Source organism: Mchenga conophoros, linkage group LG1 (assembly GCF_057382185.1).
Source record: "Mchenga conophoros isolate Kocher_MC1m ecotype Shallow Benthic linkage group LG1, M_conophoros_male_GT1.1, whole genome shotgun sequence".
NCBI classification, from domain to species: Eukaryota; Metazoa; Chordata; class Actinopteri; order Cichliformes; family Cichlidae; genus Mchenga; species Mchenga conophoros.
In genome coordinates, this window is record NC_140526.1 from 23046299 (window position 1) to 23066469 (window position 20171).

The window sequence follows — 20171 nt, forward strand, 5'->3', positions numbered from 1 at the left end:
GCTAAAAATCAGTGGTTGCCCAGGGATTGCAGTAAACTCTTTTCACTTTTGGCAATCAATTGCAAGAAGCTACTGAGCATGCAACACCCTCAAACTCTGGGCAGCCACTTTTGATCACTGGTGTCCTTGTGGGAGGCAACCTGTCTCCCAACAATCACTGCATCAGACTCGAATAGCAGTCACTCTCAGACAGACTGGTAAATGTTTAAAAATTATCGCAATCTAATTTATAAACACAGACAGATTGCTAACACACTGCAATCAGTTGGAGTCAGTCTGCAGTGATCAATGCAACTTGTCTGCAACAGGAGACTCAGCGCTCGTTTCATTCTGGTTATATTCCTATAAAATAAAATTAAGGCTGAGGTGAGCTTCTATATCATTTTGCAGTTAAACTGCCAGCATCTACGTCACTATTTGTAGAAGGATTTGTGAATCTAATCTAAGTTTCAAACCTCCAGGTTTCTGGCAGGACGATGAAATTAAGCAGTTAATGTGAATTTCTGTGTATATAACAGATTTGCAATTTTCACTGATTTAATTGTCATATCAACACAAAGAGATAGCATGTAACTGCCAACTTGACCCTATTCAGTCGCAAACGAATAAAAGACTGACTTCACCATTTTATCGCTGTCTTAATGCAAAGTACCTGTCCCAGCATTCATTTCTACGGCAACAAGATTGCGAGTTCATTGAACACTATCGCAATAGTTCTGCTCGTGCTGCTGTTTTCCACCACTGTTTTCCCTAATGTGACCATAAAGGACTTGTTTTTTAGTATAATTCCAGATTTGTTGTCTTCTCTTATCCTGCAGTTTCTTTGCTCCTCTCTGCACCTTAAGCGCTCTGAGCTAACTGCTCTGTTAGCCTGTGGTGCCAAGCACTTGACTCACAGGTGTTTCTACAGTTTGTGGCCTGATTAAGTCACTGCACATTGGTGCTGTATTTTAGCCTCGCTGTAGTGTATATATATCTGTAGTGCATCTGAATATATCGGAGACATTTGTTCATGCTATTTTATTTATGTTAGGATGCTTTGGTGTCCTTTACGTTTTTCGTGTTAACATCAATCACACTGCATTCACCTGATTTCATTTTTTGTCGTGATTTCTTTTGGCCTTGATAGCAGCCGAGTGAAAATTTGATCTCGTCATATCTCTACCTCGGACATATCTGAATGGAACTATGAATTAGGACTTTTCAAGCTTGAAATATCTTTAGGTATTTGAGTGAGCTCCCATTTCACAACACAATCAAAACATCATGCAGATTTACATAATGAGATTCCTAGTTGATTTGTTTTTAATTTAATTCATAGTACCAGGGGTTTCTATCTTTTTCATGACTGATGCAGCCCCTGGTGATTCATCTGGCACCCAACCCACTAACCTGAGCACTTCCACATTATAAGCAGCTTTTGTCCTTATGCAAGTGGGAGCAGCCGACTACACCAACTTCACCGCTTTATGTGGTTCCCCAGAGACCCTCCCACAGTCGTGACTGAAATATTAATGTTCTTCATCTCCTTTCCCCAATGTAATTAACCCATACTTGCTGGGTTCATGTCCTGCTTTCTCTCAATCTGGGACACATAGCAGAGGTATGCTCTACCGCTGTCCTTTACTGGGAAGCTCATCATATCTCACAGTCCTTTGTCTCTTTATGCATGTGCAGGTGCCTTTCTCAATCACAGCGAAATACGTTTTGTGAACTTTGTCATCAAAGTTTTTGATTACACGCCCTGTAACTGAGAATATGTTTTATTTCAGGGGTAAATATGTCGCTCGTCACTCATCTTCAGAAAAAAGTGACATCAGAAAACCAAGCTCAGGCCTGATTTGTGCGTGTATGTGTGTGTGTGACGTGTGTGTGTGTGCCTGTGTGTTTCCGTGTATGTGGCATGCATGCATGAGTGCGGATGTGTGTTCTCTCCTTCACCCCCCCAGCTCAAGTTTGACAGCGATGGAGTGTGTGTATGCTGCGAGCTACAGAAGCAAAGTTCAAGCTGCAACAGCCTGGGAGAGACGCTGAAGCTAAATCCACTGAGGGACTGCAATACGATACGTATACGTCTCAAGGTGTGTCTGTTTGTATATTGTGACTGGTATATTTTTTTTTAACATAAAAACATTCTGTATGACTGAACTACACTTTACATTTGTCTGGTAGTTGTTTGGCAAAAACCGTCATGGCCAGCTTTAACGACTCAGTGATGTCACATTTTTAGAGACATTTGGGAGGCCAGACTGAGACACAAATCCAAACAGCTGCCTTTTTTAAAAATGCCCATCATTTATTCATTTACTTGCCTTCTTGTGTTTTTGCAATCCAGAGCTGGAAATTGAGGTCTGATTGAACTGTGTCAGGGAGAACTCAGTTTGGATCCATAAACCACCTCCTGGTGCTTGTTTGTCACCTGCAAATGTTGTTTTTCATGATCTTTCCTCTCTATTTTTAGTCATGCTACGTCATGGCTCATGTGACGTCAGTATCATTCAGTGGAGAGCAACACTTTGATCCAGACTGAAAAACTGTTGGATGAAATTTTGGTAGCGTTTTATAATATGGTCTGCATCTAAGAGTGTTTTCCCAATTAAATTAAATGGAATTTCAATGTACTTAATTTGAAAATTTGAAATTACAATGTAATTACACGGTAAGGACAAAAGCCAGACTTGGCTCCATCAGTATAAAGTCACATAGGCCTGCAAATTGTTATGGTATTTATTTTTTTCTCTGAGCTGGAAAGGGAGAATAGTCCTTATATAATTAATATTGGTAAAAGAAAGGGACATTTGAATAATAGAACATCGCCATGCACATCAGGATAATGAAAATGTAAAACTTAAACTTACTTGCATTATAATATATGTCAGTTTTCATGTAAAATAACCAGAAGGTATGCGCCGCTCGAAATTACTTACAAAATACTTAAAATTATTTACAGAACAATTTGTGTCTGCTAAAATACCCGAGGTTATGCAATACATAAAAATTACAGTACTTAAATGTACTTACAATATAATTGTTTCGTTGTTTCCTTTATTTTTGTTTTATTCTTCCTTTAACTTCATTCTAGTGAACCTACCTTTAAGTATTTGTAGATAACTAGAATTAACATACCCTGATATTCTTTTAATTACATCGGAGTGAGACCCTTAGATGCAGGTCATGCATATAAACTGTTACCAAAGTTTTGTACAGATATTAATAGTTCCAAGATTGGGAATGTTGCAGTTTTCAGTGAAACATCTCAACAACTTAGGTTAAATTGCTGAGCTTAATATTTTTAGGATGAATCTTCTTTTGTGTCTTTGACCAATGTTTTTGTTTGTGATCGAACAAACCTACAGATATGGTTCCATAGTTAGAATTGTAGCTGGTCAACATGTTGGTTTTAGAGCTACATCCTCTGAGAGTCACCAGACTAACCTCAGGTTTCAGATTTCTTTTCTTACTGTAGCATTTGCCGTCAGGGAACAATACAAAACAAAGCTGGGTTTCTTTCTCAGATTAATTGAGCAGAAAGCAGCAAAAGCATTTGTCTTTCCCCAATAGGCAGACCTCTTAGTATGCAGCAAGTATCTACTCTGGGCTGGCTCTAGTTTGCAAGAGTATGACCTCGGTAGATTATCTTGACTCGCAGCATAAGAGGGAATGATATATAATCTGTCCTACTGCGCCGTTATTGCATAACGACAATCATATCCATTCATTTTATATCCTTGATTGATTATAAAACATTGATAACCAAATAAAAGACTTCTCAGGATGAAGCATGCTTATGAAAAGAGGAAAGATCAACTACATTTGTCACTGTAATCATAACTCTTTGGAAGAGATGGAGAATTGGTGCTATAAACCTTTATTAAGTGCCAAAGAAGTCAGATGTATTGAGTTATGTCTGTGAGGAAGCTGTCACACACAAGTCTCCGGCTATTTCAGATGGCTGTTAGACGACTGCTGACTCTAATGAACTCATATAGTGCCTCGATCACTAAACGACACAGTGTCCTGAATTATAAAAGCAGGTGGACTGAGTAAAATTGGTTTCTCATTCGCTTATTAGTTGTTGTTACTCAGCAGTAGCGCTTTTCTTAAAAAAAAACAAGAAAATTAAACCAGCCACCGTTGCTGCCAATGTCTGTCATTCGCTCTGTGCTGGCACATTAATTTCCACCCCATTTTTCTTTTCATTACTCTGCCCGGGGCTATAAATCATCAGTGAGGGGGAGTACTGAGGTAATTTGCGATTTCCTGTAAAGGGGCGGATGTGTAACCTTATTCACTAACCTGATTGACCTGGGGCAAGGTATCTTTCAGAGGTTAAATATCTGCTGAGCAGCCATGCTACACCCTTTACGTGTTGGCGGCGTTATTCATTTTCTTTGCCGGGCAGGATTTATGGTGGCATCGTGAATGTTGTAGTCACAAGGGAAATCAAAGAAATGCATCTTCTCACATCTGTGTGGCAGATGCACTACCAAATTCGAAGTCACACAAAGCCATCGTAAATATTTCTTGATTCTTGCGCTGAGAAAAATCACTCAGTGCTGCAGTGGTTAGACACAGGTTTGTTTCCCTGTGCAGCTGTGCGCTACTGTAATCTCAGCTTTGTCTCAGGGTAGAGTCTTTACTATCAAAGCTGAACAGCAGGATACGTAGATGATCAACAGAGAACATCTGACAGTCAGCCAGCTCACAAAGAGTGTATCTATTACATGATGGTACTGAGTTGCACCTCTGCGCTCCCTGCAGGGGTACACAGTGGATTAATCTTTTTTAGAAAACAATGATGCTTTTAGCTAAGTGTTGCCAGCAATTTTTTTGTGAGTGTTGCATTCAGCAGTGTTATCAAAAAATCAACAGAGTGATTTTGTATTTATTGTATTTGCTGCTTATTTTCTCTGTCTGCCTTGGCACCTTCCACATGTAAAACTCAGAAGGATAACATCTGCCAACAGCAAGGCAAGGCCATATTCCCAGACATATTCTCTATTTGTATTCTTGGTAAATAATGGTTTTAGACTCACAGTGAAAGACTTGTCTTGCTGGTATCTTTTGTTACCCTCTATGCAAGGTTCTTTAGAGCACAAAGAACAGACATCTTTGCTTTGCTTTGCCTGTATGGACAGCATAATAAAATATCTGTAAAGTGCACCATCTTCCTGGTGTTTGGAGTTAGGGATAGGTACTGTATTCCCTTTCATACTGATGCCAAATGTGAGTTTGTGTACCATCAGTATGCCCTTGAATGATAGGGGGATGAGTTTTAAACTTGTGAGCGTGTGTCATCTTCATACAGGTTTCAGCCAGGAATCCATAAAAAATGATTTTCTTCTTTTGCAGTAACTCACACAATGGTAAAAACCAAAGTTTAGGAGTTCCTTATTGACTTATATGAGGCATATATTGTGATTTAAATATCACTGCAAACTTTCAGAAAATCCAATACAATGTGCAGTCATAGTTGGATCCAAAGCAAATTGTTTTTCTGTCACACAAAGACTGAATAGCACTGCAGGGTTTCCCAGTTTTTGCTGTTCTGCCTTTTTCATTCACATTTTTATGAGTGCAAACCCACTTTTTTGTATTCACCTTGCACCATCATCTAAAATTTCAGTTAATGGCTTCTCTGCAAACTCCACTTCAGAGCTTTATCGGCTGCCACATCAATCATTGACTTTCTAATTCAATTGGCATTCGTGTTAGAGTTGTCGCTGCAAAAGGGTTTCTAATCCAACCTGACTACCTGCTTCTCACTGAAAATACTCATGAAACTGCACGTGTATTCTGCTGAAGTGAGCCCTGACGACAAGCTGCTCGCCAGCTTTCGACATATTGTTTTTGCTCTGGAACTCATCCAGTAATGGGAAGGCATCATTGCCCTAGTGAACTACAACAACCGTTTTCTGATCCATCCATCAGTTTTAAAAGATAGGGTCTGAAGTCCTGCATTCAGGTCATGAAATCTGGATAAAAAGGAGTCAGGCTATGTCTTTAGACTAGCTACACTGATGCAATAACAATGTTTATCTCAGGAGTCCCAGTTAAGAAGCACTGATCCAGGGAAAAAAAAGAAACTGGGAGCAATGACAAAGGTTACATCTTCGGGTCATGAATAAAACTCTTCGTTTCTAAATATTTAACACTTTATGGGGCCAGAACATCGGCTGCTTTCAGTCACTGGAGTTTAAACTGCTGTAGCTCTTCCTAAAGGAGGTCCAGGATTTTCTTTCAGATCCCATGAAGAGCTTTTGTAGCCTGCCAAAAAGAGGTCAGAAAGATTTTTTTAACAGAAACTCAGAGCCGGTTGAATAAAAGCCAGGTGCACCTTTGAAACGGATGTATTTTGGTCAGCCACAGGGAGCAGCTAATTGAGGTGTATGTTTAGTTTGTGTCTGGACAAGATCTTCACGGTTCGAGGGATAACAATTGAGGATCAGTGATGTGAAAAACCAATTAAGCCCTCTGCCACAGAAAGTTTGTGGCCAGATTAGGCAGTAGGACTGTATTTGTTCTATTATTACAATTATAATAATTATTATTGTAAGAGATTGAATGTGCACAGGGGAAAAAAATGTTCTGATATCCTAGCTGAGCCTAGCTGTAGGGGTTTCAGAAATAAAGGACATTGGTCTTCTGATGTGCAATTTTTTATCTGATCCTCCCCCAAATATTTTTAGACATATTGCCTAGATAGAAAAAACAATGCAATTCAGTGTGCGAAATATTTGCCTTCACTTATCATTTCAGTAAGAGAAAATCCAAAAATCTACCCAGTAGAAGGGTTAGCACTATTGTGAAGTGTAAATGGGATAAAATATGCAAAAACAGTGGTATGTGAGCCATATTGTAAAAAACGGATGTTCTTCACTCTGTTAATAATGAAAGTAGTGTAGTTCTCAATGCACTCACAGAGCAATAATAGTCTTCTTTCACCAGTTCTGTTCTAATGGTCGGCTTGTGGTGATTATTCATGCTTAAAATGTCAGACAGGCTTGTGCTCCATCCAGACTTCCCTCCAACACAAAACATGTTTCAAAACTGTTATTTTCCAAGGGAAACATGTATTAGCTGCATTTTATAGTTGGCACTGCACAACCTAATTTTGGTTCCAACTGGCATCATTTCTGCTTTAAACTTCCAGCTAACACAGGCTTGATCTTTGGCAACTAGATGCTGGCTATTGAGTGTGTTTGAAAAACAGTGGCAGGGCTGGTAATTCTGAACACTGAAGATGCTAAAATGATTTATTTTATGACACAAACTTTAAAAGGAGTAGGCAAGTGACTATTGGTCTGTTCGAGTTGTCATCTTTTGTCATGCGCCATGGGTTGTTGAGCTGGGGTTGTGAGTTCTTTGGATGTTTTGAGTTTTCTGTAAGTTCTTGATTTGCTTCTTTGGATTTCGAGATGTAGTGTATGTTCTAGCTTTATATCTAGTTCTTTCAGTATAATATTTCTTTTGTTTCCTTTGCAACATTTAGTTATCATCTGTTGTGATCCCCTTCTGTCTCCCTAGTCATGCTCCCATGTGCATGTGCTCTATCTCTATTCCCTATACTGATGCCCTGTCAGTGTTAACACATTTTTATTCGCAAAGCAGTAACAAACTGTATAGCTGTTAAACTCGCCACACTTCCTCTAAACCTCCTTCAGTGTGGATGTTCTTATCATTTTGATCAAGGTTGTGGTTGGTCAAAACATATGTTTTTTCCTAATATATGATCTAGATGCATCAAATGTCCATCATATGAAGCAATCCAATCAACAATCTACAACATCAATGTTTTCCAAAGGAAGTTGCTGTCTTGCTTGTATTGGTGATCATCGGGCACATTTTACTGATGTACCATTGATAACAGGCCACTGAAGTGCATGCGCTAATCTATTCCAATATCAAGTCTCAGTGTGCATTTCATTTTGAAAACTTTTAAACAGGTTTCACAAGTGATTTAAAGCTATTGTACTTGGAAAAATGCAGATAGAGTCTATTTTAAATAACTTGGTATCGAGTTGCAATAAGGACAAATGGCTTAAATCGTCATATTTTTGTAGTTTTAAGGTTCATTATTATTATTATTATTATTATTATTATTATTATTATTATTGTTGTTTCTAGCAGTGAGGAATTCAAGCCGTGCAAAATTGTATCGTCCCATTGGCAGATTTGTATTTATTTATTTACTTTTTAAAGTCTAAGATCAATTTGATTGTATAAAAGATTATTTGGCTTATATCCATTAGGACATTTTTATTTTTTTTTGCATTGCATGACTTGATAAACCTCAGCAGGTGAGGCGGCCGTCCTCTCTGTGGGCCTAACACCAGTTGAGGTTTCTAATGTCACTGATAATTATGCGCCTCGTGAATCCAGTGAATAATCTGTGAGACAGGCTGGAAAACCACTTTGTATGGTAACTGGGGAGCTTCCTGTGTCCACAGAAAGTCCACAGCGAGTTTTAGCTCCCATCTCATCTCTTCTTGTCTTTAAGGAGTTCATATATTTTAGTTGAACACATTTGTTGAATGCACCTGTTAGTTGTGCCGGCAGCAGGGCAGTTTAGTATCGTTGTGATCGTGTGTCTGTGCACCTGCATTTGTCCACAGGGGTTGACTTGGAAAACACAACTCCAGTTGTTTTTCTCTGTGAATAAAGTTGAAATGTGAAGATTAAAGCTGCTGTTTCATGTCAAACAACTGCCACAGCTGCTGTTCCCTGCATAAAATTCCTTATGTAGATGAGTTGGTGAAGTCGTACTTAAGAATCGGTTTTAGCAACAAGGAAATGAATTCTCTTTTAGCACACAACATGGTGAGAAGTGTAAAGATGTTAAAGAGATGGTGCAAAAAGAGACAAACAAACAAACTTGGAAGAGTTGGTTGGATTCATGCAAAATGATGTAGCTGGCAATGGACAGATACAAGGATACTGAGGGTTACATCCTCTTGCAGTGAACAGGAGGTATGTCGTATCACAAGCAGAAAATGAAAGCTGATCAAGTTGTTTCACTAACTCATCTACGCAAGGTATTTTGTACACGGTGGCTGTTTAAAACTTTAATCACCACTTTTAGATTTTTTTCTCAAAATTTTGACTTTATCCTAAAAATAATAAACAATCATAATAACAATAATGACCAAAAAAACCCTTCAATTCTTTTTATTTAACTTAATCTGCCCCTAATACTACCACACACCCACCCGTCTCTGCTTCCCCTTCCTCCTTTCCTTTTAACTGTCTTTTTTTTCATAATAGTAATCCCGGGAAGTGAATCCGTCTATCAGATTAACCCTTTTCTTTAAAGGATTCTATTCAAGCACATGAGTGGACAGATCATGCTTCAGACTTCTTTTGTTCACATATGAAAAAGTGTGTTTAGTTTATCTTATTTTGAATGAACATTACAAAGTGCTGTCATCCTTTGTCCTTTCAGTGCATTGTGTGTGCCAGACAGTTGCTATTCCCTGAGCTAATTCTTAAACAGATGTTGTTCCCGTGCCTTCTGGAAATTAATTCATGCAGCACCCGTATTACAGCTTTATTTGTAAAGACATACCAAAAGCTGATATTACTGGAAAAACTGAGCCACTTAAATATGGGAAATATGATCGTAATAGCCAATACGGATGATTTTCTTCCACATTTGTCTAAAAGAATAGCACAAACAGCAGCATAATGGGACTGCAGTCATATGAACTATTTTCTCTGATTCAAGATGCTGGTCTAGTATTTCACCAGCATGCACTTTATTTTGCTGACAGACTCAATACTGGTTTGTACCCTTGCTGTTCACTGCATTGGCAGAGTGTGTGTGTGTGTGTGTGTGTGTGTGTGTGTGTGTGTGTGTGTGTGTGTGTGTGTGTGTGTGTGTGTGTGTGTGTGTGTGTCTACTGTAAGTTCATGCTTTACCCTGGATTTTAATGATCTTTAGAGTGTGTTTGCAACAATCCACAAAAATGCACGGGCGTTCTGTTTCTCTCTAAAGGTACTTAACCTTTTAAAAGTATTTCAAATGCATTAACACTCTAGTTTATTAGTGTTTGTATAGTTGTCTTACAGAACCAGGCTTCTCTTTCTGCAGTGCCACCCTGCTATGTGCCTAAACTTATCCTATCATAGCTTCTTTACCTTTAGACCTCCTTTTGTTCTTATATTCTCAACCTTTACTGTTCATAATACCAGCTATCTTTCTTTCCCATTTCCTCCTCCTCACTTTACCTCCTACATGACTCTAATTCCTCTTATTTGTCACTCATATCCTTTTTGCTCTTATGTTTCTTGTTACTCTAACATCCCCCTCTTCTGCTCTCTCTTTCCTTTAGGAGCTGCTTTTCAGTGTATGTGCCCTTAACGTCATCTCCACCATTGTGTGTGCTCTAGCCACTGCAATGTGCTGTATGCAGATGGTCTCGACTGATGTGCTGCAGATGGTGAGTGTGATCGAAGTGCAGACGGCAACGGTAGCTGAATTAACTCTCTCTTCAGTGACCACCCTGCAGTTAAAAACATGCATTTTTTTCATGCTTTCATCAGGGCATGCGGCACATTGCTGCAGATTTGATCTGTTTAAGGATGGTAGGGACTGTTTTAATCAGAACTAACATGGTCAAAATCATCTGATTTGCACACCAAAAGCAGTTATTTCATTCCTTTAAACACATCAACTTTTTTTATATAGTGCTAAATCAGTACAGGAGGCACCTCAAAGGCGATTTATGGTGTAAGGTAAAGACCCTACCGAAAGATTAAATATTAAATATTAAATATTAAAACTGGTGCTTTCACCTGTATGTGACATTTTACCGTGAACTTTGCAAGGTTTCAAGAAATTAGAAGTGTTATTGCAAAAAAATATGATCATAAAAATTGACTTTATGCAAACATGATATTATTTATGGCAGCACGGTGGCACGGTGGTTAGCACTGTTGCCGCACAGCAAGAAGGTCCTGAGTTCAATTCCAACACCAGGCCGGGGTCTTTCTGTGTGGAGTTTGCATGTTCTCCCCGTGTTTGCGTGGGTTCCCTCCGGGTACTCCGGCTTCCTCCCACCGTCCAAAGACATGCAGCTTGTGGGGATAGGTTAATTGGATAATCCAAATTGTCACTAGGTGTGAATGTGCGAATGAATGTGAGTGTGAATGGTTGTCTGTCCCTGTGTGTTGGCCCTGCGACAGACTGGCGACCTGTCCAGGGTGTACCCTGCCTCTCGCCCTATGACAGCTGGGATAGGCTCCAGCGCCCCCCGCGACCCTGAAAAGGATAAGCGGAAGTGAATGGATGGATGGATGGATGGATATTATTTTACTTTGTTTTTTTAATCTATTTTATAAAATGTAACAAATAGCGAGACAAAGACACAAAATGTATTGATGAGTACCAATTAGCTCTCGTATTTATTCTGATTAAACAAGGGAAATTAATAACAAAGGACATGAATACATTTATTATAGGCTGTTTGAATTATACAGCATTTAAGAATGTAAATGGAGGAGGAAAATCATTCACAGTTTGAATTAATGCCTTAAATCAGAGCACACCCTGCTTCAGTGCTCAGCATAATATGTCTGATGAGCAGACATAGATCTTCCTCAGACTTCTTTGTATGGAGAAGTGTAGATATAAATGCATTTTGGTGCTAATGCCTTTTGTTGCTACAGTCTAATAACAAATCAATCATGAATCAGTCAGGAGAATTTTAACCTTATTGTTGGTTCAGCTGAATATAAGACATCATACATGCCGTGCAGGAGTTAGATAACTATATGACAGTAGGAAATTATACTGTTTGATAAGAGCAAACACTAAAGCAGGAAAGCCTCTGTAAATTAAAGCGGCTGCTGAACATCATGACTTCTAAGTATTGATTCACAGAGAAGCAAAGGACAAAAAAAGCACTGTCTTATCTCCACCAGTCGAGTTTCCAAGAATGGCCTCGTTTCCCATTTGCTACAAAGGGTGTCAACCTTTTGTTTAGCTCAGTAAATTTAGCCGAGTCAATAGCAGCGGCGGCAGCCTGGAGATTAGAAAAGCAGGTTGACTGTGACTGGAAAGTTGTCCCACTTAGAAAAGGCTGAGTAAAGAGCCTTCGAAAAGAAGCTGGCCCCATGCACGGCACTTGCATCAGTTAGACCGTGTTCAGAGATCTGAATACATGTTAGTGACATACTGTGTTGTAAGTCACCGCCACTGTTCAAGGATGGTTGTTCACAGTGGTCATAGATGGCTTCTTCGACCATCTGTCGTCTCTGTCCAAAATGTGAACACTGGAATCTATTCACATTTTGGACATAGATCAGTAGTCCTCTTAAGCGACAGCTCCTAGTAGGACTTAAATACCTGGGACTCTCCTCCATTTGGTCTTAGAACTGAAGAAGCTTCTCAGATGAGAGGTGAAACCTCTTCAAGGAACTTAAAGAAGTCCAGTTGCTTTTCTTTCCAAGCTTACTCTGACTGAGAACCTACAAAGACAACTTGATAATGCCTCTTTGTTTAAAATGTTGCTGCTTTCAGTTTATGCCACACAGAGCTCGAGCCCTGAACGCTGACTGTATGACCCCCCACGGAACAATCCTCCACCAAACACTGGACTTTGATGAGTTTATTCCTCCCATTCCCCCACCGCCATACTACCCCCCAGAGTACACCTGTACCCCCTCAATGGATGGACAGAGGTGAGAAGCAAAGCAGTTTTGATCATCATCCCATTTTTAACTATAGATACTTTCAAAGTTCACATATTAAAAATGCAGTCTACAGTATTCACAACAGCTTACGTTTTCTTTGTAATTCATAATAAATACTACGTTATTAACCAAAAACTCAATGGTACTTAATCTGGGTTCATTTTTCTATGACACTTGACACTTAATGATCTAAAGCCACCACTTTACATCTTTGTGCAACTGTCAAAGAGTTACATAAAAATTGCAGTGTAATCCAAAAAAGCATAACTCGTTACATTAAGTGGAACACAAACTACAAGTTAATGGCACTCATTTTAGGCTACAGACAAATGAAGAATATAGCTGTAAATATTATTTATTTTGAAGCATTGGGCATCCTCCCAGAGGGCAGCAATTCAAATTGGGTATCAAGTAGCTGTATGTTCTCTTTAAAAAGACATTAGGGATTATTTCTGAGGTTTTATTTATATTATATAATCTATTCAATGAAAAGAATTGCTTACGGTCATTATTTTGCAGTCTAGTCCTTATGCCTAACCATTTGCAGAGGAATATTTTGTTTGTTTAGCCATTTAAAACTGACATATGAATCATTCAAGCATAAAAAGGCACCTAACTCAAGGGATGAACCAGTGTTGTGTCTGCACAAAACAGACAACTTAGCAAAGAACCAATTTTAATTTGTATCTTTAGGCATTTTATGCTAGCAGTCTGTTGCAAAAACACAGAATTTGTTCCCAATTCTTTCGATAGGAAACCTAGTATAACACAGTTTGACAGCAATCAAATACTAGTTTTGCACAAACGGCTTCACAGAGAGCTATTAGAGAGAAACTTTATTAATCTATTAGCTAAAAATCAACATATCTCAGCATGGTGTGGAGTGTATCCTTAAAAAATCTTTCTATAGCAGATGAACAGCATCTGAAAGTCATGTCCATAAGAAATGTCAAGAAGCCATTCTTAAGGAAGGGAAACGAGGAACAATCACTGAGCTGTACCAAATTACACAAAAAGTGGATTGAATACAGCAGGTCTTAAGTAGCGATGACTTCAAATGTATAATTTTTGGTTAAAATAAACATCAGTATTTATGGAGGAGGGCAGGAGAGAGATGCAGCAGTGAGTGTCTACAGCTATCTGTAAAACACAGCCAGTTGTATTGAGCAGTGTGTTGATGGAATTATGAACACAGCCCAGATCTCAACATTGTTGAAGTGCTGGTAAATAAAAAGAAAAACAGATTTGAGGCATTTCGACGTTGACTTTACATTTCAGGAAGGACCAGCTTTTATATACAGACTATGGGATTGTTCTGTATACTCTTGTGCCCCTTCATAAGCACCTATAATAACAAGTTTCACTTATTATTATAGGTGTGAGGTTTTTGGATGTGGAAAGGACACACATCAAAGCGATGCTGCTTAGTTTAGTAGACGCTAAAAGCATAATAACTAATGCATTTTCTTACTGGTATCTGTTTCTAGGTTAAAGACCATTTTCACATTAATATTTAACCTCTACTTCTGTAAATCTCACCAGGATTTCCTATGAGAAAGTAAATATACAGGTGCACGAAGCAGTGTTTGCATGGAAAAGGCAAACCCATCATATTAAGCAGCAACGGCAACATCTCTTCACACGTGTTATTATCAACCACATTGAGCTCAGAGCATTTCTCTCCATTACGAAGCTGTGACCGCGGTACTCAGCTGCAATGGAAGATCATTTGACCCCCTCCCTCACCACCATCTCCATTTTCTAAGCCTTTGCAGAGAGAGCGGTGCTGTTGTGGCCATTTGGCAGGAAGCCTCATCTGTTTGTCAGTTATCCCATAAATATATACAAGGCAACGGAAGCATTTATAGCATCCATGCTCAGGGCCAGGGATGTGTCATGACATCATTATGCATTGAATGACTGGTGGAAATACTCAGGTTGTATTTCATGCTCTGCCACTTTAGAGGAGAATGGGGTTGTAATTAAAAGATATGACAGCACGCATGGCTGCTCATTCTTAATTGGTACCATATGAAACATAGTGCTGCACGCCGAATAATACAGCGCCGATATATATTGTTAGGACTGGAGTGTAGGAGACAAGAGGATCGCTTTCATCCATTCTTTCTTAAGGCTTTTATAGACAATACCATATGTTTGACTTGGATATTCACGCTGGCGGTGACAGTTTCTTAAACACAACACTGTGCGACTGTCTCAGAGCACTCTCTCTTTGTATTCCAAGTATCCAAGAATAGTTTTGTTGTTTATTTAATCATTCCTCGGCACATGTTTTCTGGTTGTCTTCCATTCGTTTGTCCATTTCAAGATCTCATGAACACCTTCCGGGAATTTCAGTTACACTTTGCTGGTCAAAGCTCATTGCCATTTCTTCTTCTTCTTCTTTCGACCGCTCACTTTAGGGGTTGCCACACCAGATCATCGGCCTCCATTTCACCCTGTTCCTACCATCCTCCTCTGTCACGCCAACGGTCTGCATGTCCTCTTTCGCTACATCCACTGCGATGTCCAAAAACACATTGTCTCAAGTATTCATACTCTAATTGTGACAACATTTCACAGGAGTTTTCATTAGAATAAAAGTTTTAAATGATGAGCTGTTATATATCCAAAAGGTCAGAGGTCATAGTCTCTGTGACATCCTCTATAAACTCTTTTCTGCCCAGAGCAGTGGGATATTGTGTGGACATATTTCACAGCTGGTCAGTGTTCACATGCATACTGTATATTACCCTAAGACAAAGGTTTTAACTGCAGCTTTATCAGTCAGTGGACAATTATATTTATTAGGCATTCTTTGTATTTTATTATTTGGGTTGTTTGATTGACTCTTTGCTTTTCTGTCCCTTACAGAGGCTTGCATCTGGACTTTCCCCATTCTCCCTTCAGTGCCATATATGGGGTTCCTATCAACAGCCCAGGCACCCTGTACCCAACTGACCTGCCCCCTCCATATGAGTCTGTGGTGGGTCAAACACCTGCCAGCCAGGTGAGGAAAAACAACACCACATAGGTGCATTTTTATCTGAGGTTCACCAGATTCTAATTATTAATGAATTTTCAGTTTCGTGTTTTCTTTTAGTTGTGCATTCAGTGATGTGAAATGACTTCTTTGTAAAATGTAGTATTTTAGGAAGAGTCAATGTGACAGGTGTAAACTTTTATGCATTCGCTCTCAAAGCCAAGTGGGTTTCAAGGTCAGTGGGAAGATTTTTAGATTAGATGTGTGTTTTTAAGGGTTACAGGCCTTAATAAAATGGTTAGGATTTAATTATGTGTCTACTGTTTTCCACTTCTAATTAATATTTGTTAGAAACATTTGAATGTCATGTCACGTGCAAAATTTAGAAGCCCAAAATCACAACAAATATAAGCTCAGTATCATCCAGCTGCCTCGACTGTCTGGGTGAAGTGATCAGAGCTTTTTTTTTTTCTTTGCTGCGTCTCATTGTTCAGCGCTAAAAATAACTTTCTAATGTACGAGTAAATCCTTCTGTTATCTTCTCAACATCGTTTAATCACCCCTCACTTATTCTCTGTGCCATTACAGAGATTAAATCCGCAGTTCTCTTCATACCTATTTTTTTTGTCTTTCAAAGAGGAATCAAAAGAAAGGTCTGCTCGCCTGAAATAGATAAGCTGTCAAAAAGTGACTACAGCCATGCAGCAAATGATTTGATGTGTGAGAAATCATCAGAATCTGATGGTTTCAGCATTGAGATGCCATGAGATCAAAAAAGTTATGTGAACCTATATGTATCATATAATGTACCTCAAAAAGGTCATTAGTGCTTCTAATTAAAGTTCCTATTCAGCTCAACATTATACTGTAATTTTCTGCACTGGTACCCCTGCTCTTTATAGTGACAAATTACTGGTAAGTGTGTTGTGGTCTTGCAGAGCCCTCTACAGACCAACCAGTGGTACTGAAGGTTAGGCGCCACGCAGCTGTTGTGCGATATAGCACATGTCAAATATCCATATTTATTGAGGACTCCTGTTATGTTTACTAATAATTTCGTCTTCTCAGGTTACCATCAGCATAGAGCAACAGGCCACTGAGTCCAGTCTGTGTGAGAGAAATACTACCGCAGGTCTCAGCACTCAGGGTAAAGACAGTTTGAATATTCACAGTGCTATTTGTTCCTAAATATCTTTTTCCACTGGTGATCGTGCTAATGATGCATTTTTGCAGCCTCAGTGGACAGTGCCTCTCTCATGGTGTCAGAGGTGGCTGACCAGGACCAGACTTGCTCCTCAGAGGACTTGTGCTCCCTGGAGGTCCAGGGCTCTGACTCCTCTCCCTATGGCACGCTCCACACTGCCCCCACTGATGGAAGCTGCACCAGCCTGGAACTTTGTACACGTGATGCCTCACGTTGCCGCCGTGGCTTGACTAACACTGATGCTCGCCCTAGTGATACTGGATACAGTGAGTCCTCACACACGCAGGAGTCGCTGGAGCGCTCACCTGACTGGTCCTCGGAAAACTTTAGCAATCTGGACCAAGAGGACTCAGCAGAGAACACACATCTATGTGATGAACTCAAGGCTTCAATGCACATATGCGACGAGCTGGCCTCAGCCAAGCATTTACCAGAGGAGCCACCTAAACCCACACCACACACCCTTATCAAAGCAAGAATGACAAGCCGGAAGCTCACACTACCGGTTACTATCCCCCCGCCACCTCAGCCTTGCTCCCCCACCTCTGTGGCTTCCTCTGGTGGAACTTCAGCTTTCAGCCCTTTGGCTGCTTCCCCTTCCCCTTCACCTCCTGCCAGGCCACGCGGCCCAAGGCTGTGTTTCAGTGTTTGGTCACCTTCCTCTGCATCACAACCCCCCTCTACCTCAGCCCAAAGTGGACACTCACCTTCAGAGAAGCCTCGGGTGCTCCGAGCAGCCAGGAGGTACCGCAAACTGGCACGCATTGTCCGTTCCACCAGTGACCCTATCTCGTGCTCCACTATGACAGAAAGTAAGTGCAGCAAATATGTTACCATTTTACACTGTAAATGGCCTGTAAATGGCCTGTACACTGCAGCTTAATTAGTCCATCTAAGAATCATCATCAATCTTTCACTTCCAGATTCTCCAACATCATTATTTGCTGCATTTTTCTGGGTTTTACATTTAAAATACATTATTTTTTCAGCTTGTTTTTATCCCCTGTCTACAGGAGAAAATTCTGGGTGCACCCCTGGAACTGATCCTGCTACTGAAGAGTTAGCTCATGCATCACCAGATCAGGGTAAGAGCGTATAAATGATGAATTCATGTGATAGTTAGGGAAACATCAGAAATTTGCACATCTGCTGCTATACAGCACTCTCTATTTTGTGAATCAATGTAACCTGGTTGGCTTACTATAATAAATTAAAATGCATTGTCAGAAAGAAGAAAATAGTGTTGTGTGTAAAGATGATTGCAGCTCATTTAAAACTGGCTTTGGCATTCTCTCAAATGCAATGCAGTCTTGTAAAAGCCATGTTTCTCAAGAAACTACAAGTGGCATTAGCTCTAATTTTAAGAACTGTGTGTGATTTAATGCGGGTTTATTTGGTTGTTTTTGTTTTATTTTTGCTGCTTTTTCCCCTCCTTAGAGCCAAGGGACAATTCAACAGAGGTAGTTGGAGGTAAACCCACACATATGTCTGCCAGGAAGCAGCAGAAAGAGGGCAAGAAAGTTGACATCCACCTTAAACCCAGATCGCTCCACACACACTCCTCCAACGAACGCCCACACTCCCTGGCTGACCTTAAGATGTACAAAGACACCAAAATACTAGTGGCTAAGTTCCTGGAGCACTCGAGCTGCAGTCTACCTCCTGAAGTCCAGCAAGTTGTCAACAACATCAAGTGTGTCATTAAATCAGATGAGAAACACATGGAGGAGGCCATCTTTAGTGCAAATGTCATAGATCAGGTAACCTGAATATATTATGGATAAAAGCCTTTGATAGTTCAGTGCATTTTAGAAATCTGTATACCTTCTGGCTTTGGTCGTTAGTGGTGAAAAAAAATCATTAAACTGGACCAGCTTAGCAGTGTTTTACAAGCTTGTTACACCAAAACCAAACATACAGGGATGAAAATCAGGAAGACATTTTGGATTGGCTCAATCAGCATTTTTCTATTTTGAACACAATATTGTTATTATTATTGTTATTATTATTATTGTGGTGAAAACATTTCAAATATTTCAAAATAATAATAATAATAAAGAGCATGTGCATTAAATTTGGAAAAGAAATTCCTATTAATCAATTTTATTTTCAGTACTGCTATTTCAAAGGGTTTATCAGTTTGAATCATGTGTTAAAAATAGTCATTTGTTATTGGATAAGTACCTCTGCATAATTTGTAACTTAGAAACATCTGGAGACTTCAAAAAGATACATAACTGAATTTCATCTGTATTGAAGAGATATGAAATGTCTCAAAATGCCTCTGTTATGTGTCTGTCACTGACTCTTGGTGGTTTGTGCTCAAAGGTGATGACCCAGCGCATCATAGGCAGTCCCAGAAAGCGTGGGCATGAGGATCTTCATCTCCAGAGCTGCGGCGCTTTGAGTTCATCACCGTCCCCTTCCATGCGCCGTCCAAAACATCTCCCACAAACATCCACTGCCTGCACCAATCCACTGCGTTCCCCCTCCTCTGAACAAAGCCTTGAGTGCAGAGAAACTATTCTCTGACCACTCTCCTAACAAGGACTTGGGTCTAAACTCTGAGGGCATTCCAGGATGCTGGTGTTGCAGACATGCTGCCCTGGGAATCTGATGTCTGTGAAGCGCTTAAGAACTCTTTGGGTGTCGTGAGATCGTTTCTTGAACAATGTGACTGCAGCACAAAGCTACTGAAATGCCTTCATACTGTATTCCCTAGTGCCCTGTGAGACTGTGCCAAGTCATCAGCAGAAATGGTAGCAAACTCAGAATGAGCCTACCTGTGTCTGTAGTGGCTTATTTCTCATCAGAAAAACAAAAGAATGTTTCTCCCTCAGGGGATCTTTTCTACTCAGTTTCATCTCTTAAAAAAGACACAAATACGCAGCTGGTAAGTTTGGATCCGTGACTGAAAGACAAAGGAGATTGTGTAATCAGTATTCCTCTTGTCCTCATAAGAAACAGAGAAAATACATGTTTGTATTAAACTGTGAACTGAATTGACAGGACATTGTTTGCAGACTTTGTGGATTTGTTACTGATAGGGTGGTGACTATTTTGTGGTTCAAGAACATCACAGATGTGGATTATTTAACTTACCTCATTGTGTTACAATTCTTATCCGTGTTACAATAAAATATGCGTTTGTATTTTGTTGTTTGTGGGTTTTTTTTCTGTCTTACTAGATTATTTATATTTGTCTTCAGGTATTCACATTTTGGCTTTGAAAAGGAGTGGCTAAAGTAATGAAAACGCCAGGTCATGCCAGGTAATGCAATTACCTGGCAT

At 39.7% G+C, this 20171-nt stretch overlaps 1 protein-coding gene across 3 annotated transcripts in view; it reads left to right on the plus strand.

The window, feature by feature from the left end:
- The window catches only part of entrep2 (endosomal transmembrane epsin interactor 2), a 111801-nt gene extending 91781 nt beyond the window's left edge, over nt 1-20020 (plus strand). For 2 of the 3 annotated variants that reach the window (XM_085270465.1, XM_085270482.1), the window contains 9 exons: nt 1917-2081; nt 10332-10439; nt 12521-12681; nt 15568-15703; nt 16745-16823; nt 16910-17692; nt 17894-17965; nt 18318-18640; nt 19209-20020. In XM_085270465.1, the coding sequence (XP_085126591.1) occupies nt 1917-2081; nt 10332-10439; nt 12521-12681; nt 15568-15703; nt 16745-16823; nt 16910-17692; nt 17894-17965; nt 18318-18640; nt 19209-19412 (2031 nt within the window). In that variant the 3' untranslated portion in view covers nt 19413-20020. The remainder of the gene's footprint in view (nt 1-1916; nt 2082-10331; nt 10440-12520; nt 12682-15567; nt 15704-16744; nt 16824-16909; nt 17693-17893; nt 17966-18317; nt 18641-19208) is intronic. The other variant, XM_085270474.1, reaches the window with a different exon arrangement.
- Nucleotides 20021-20171: the final 151 nt, after the last annotated feature.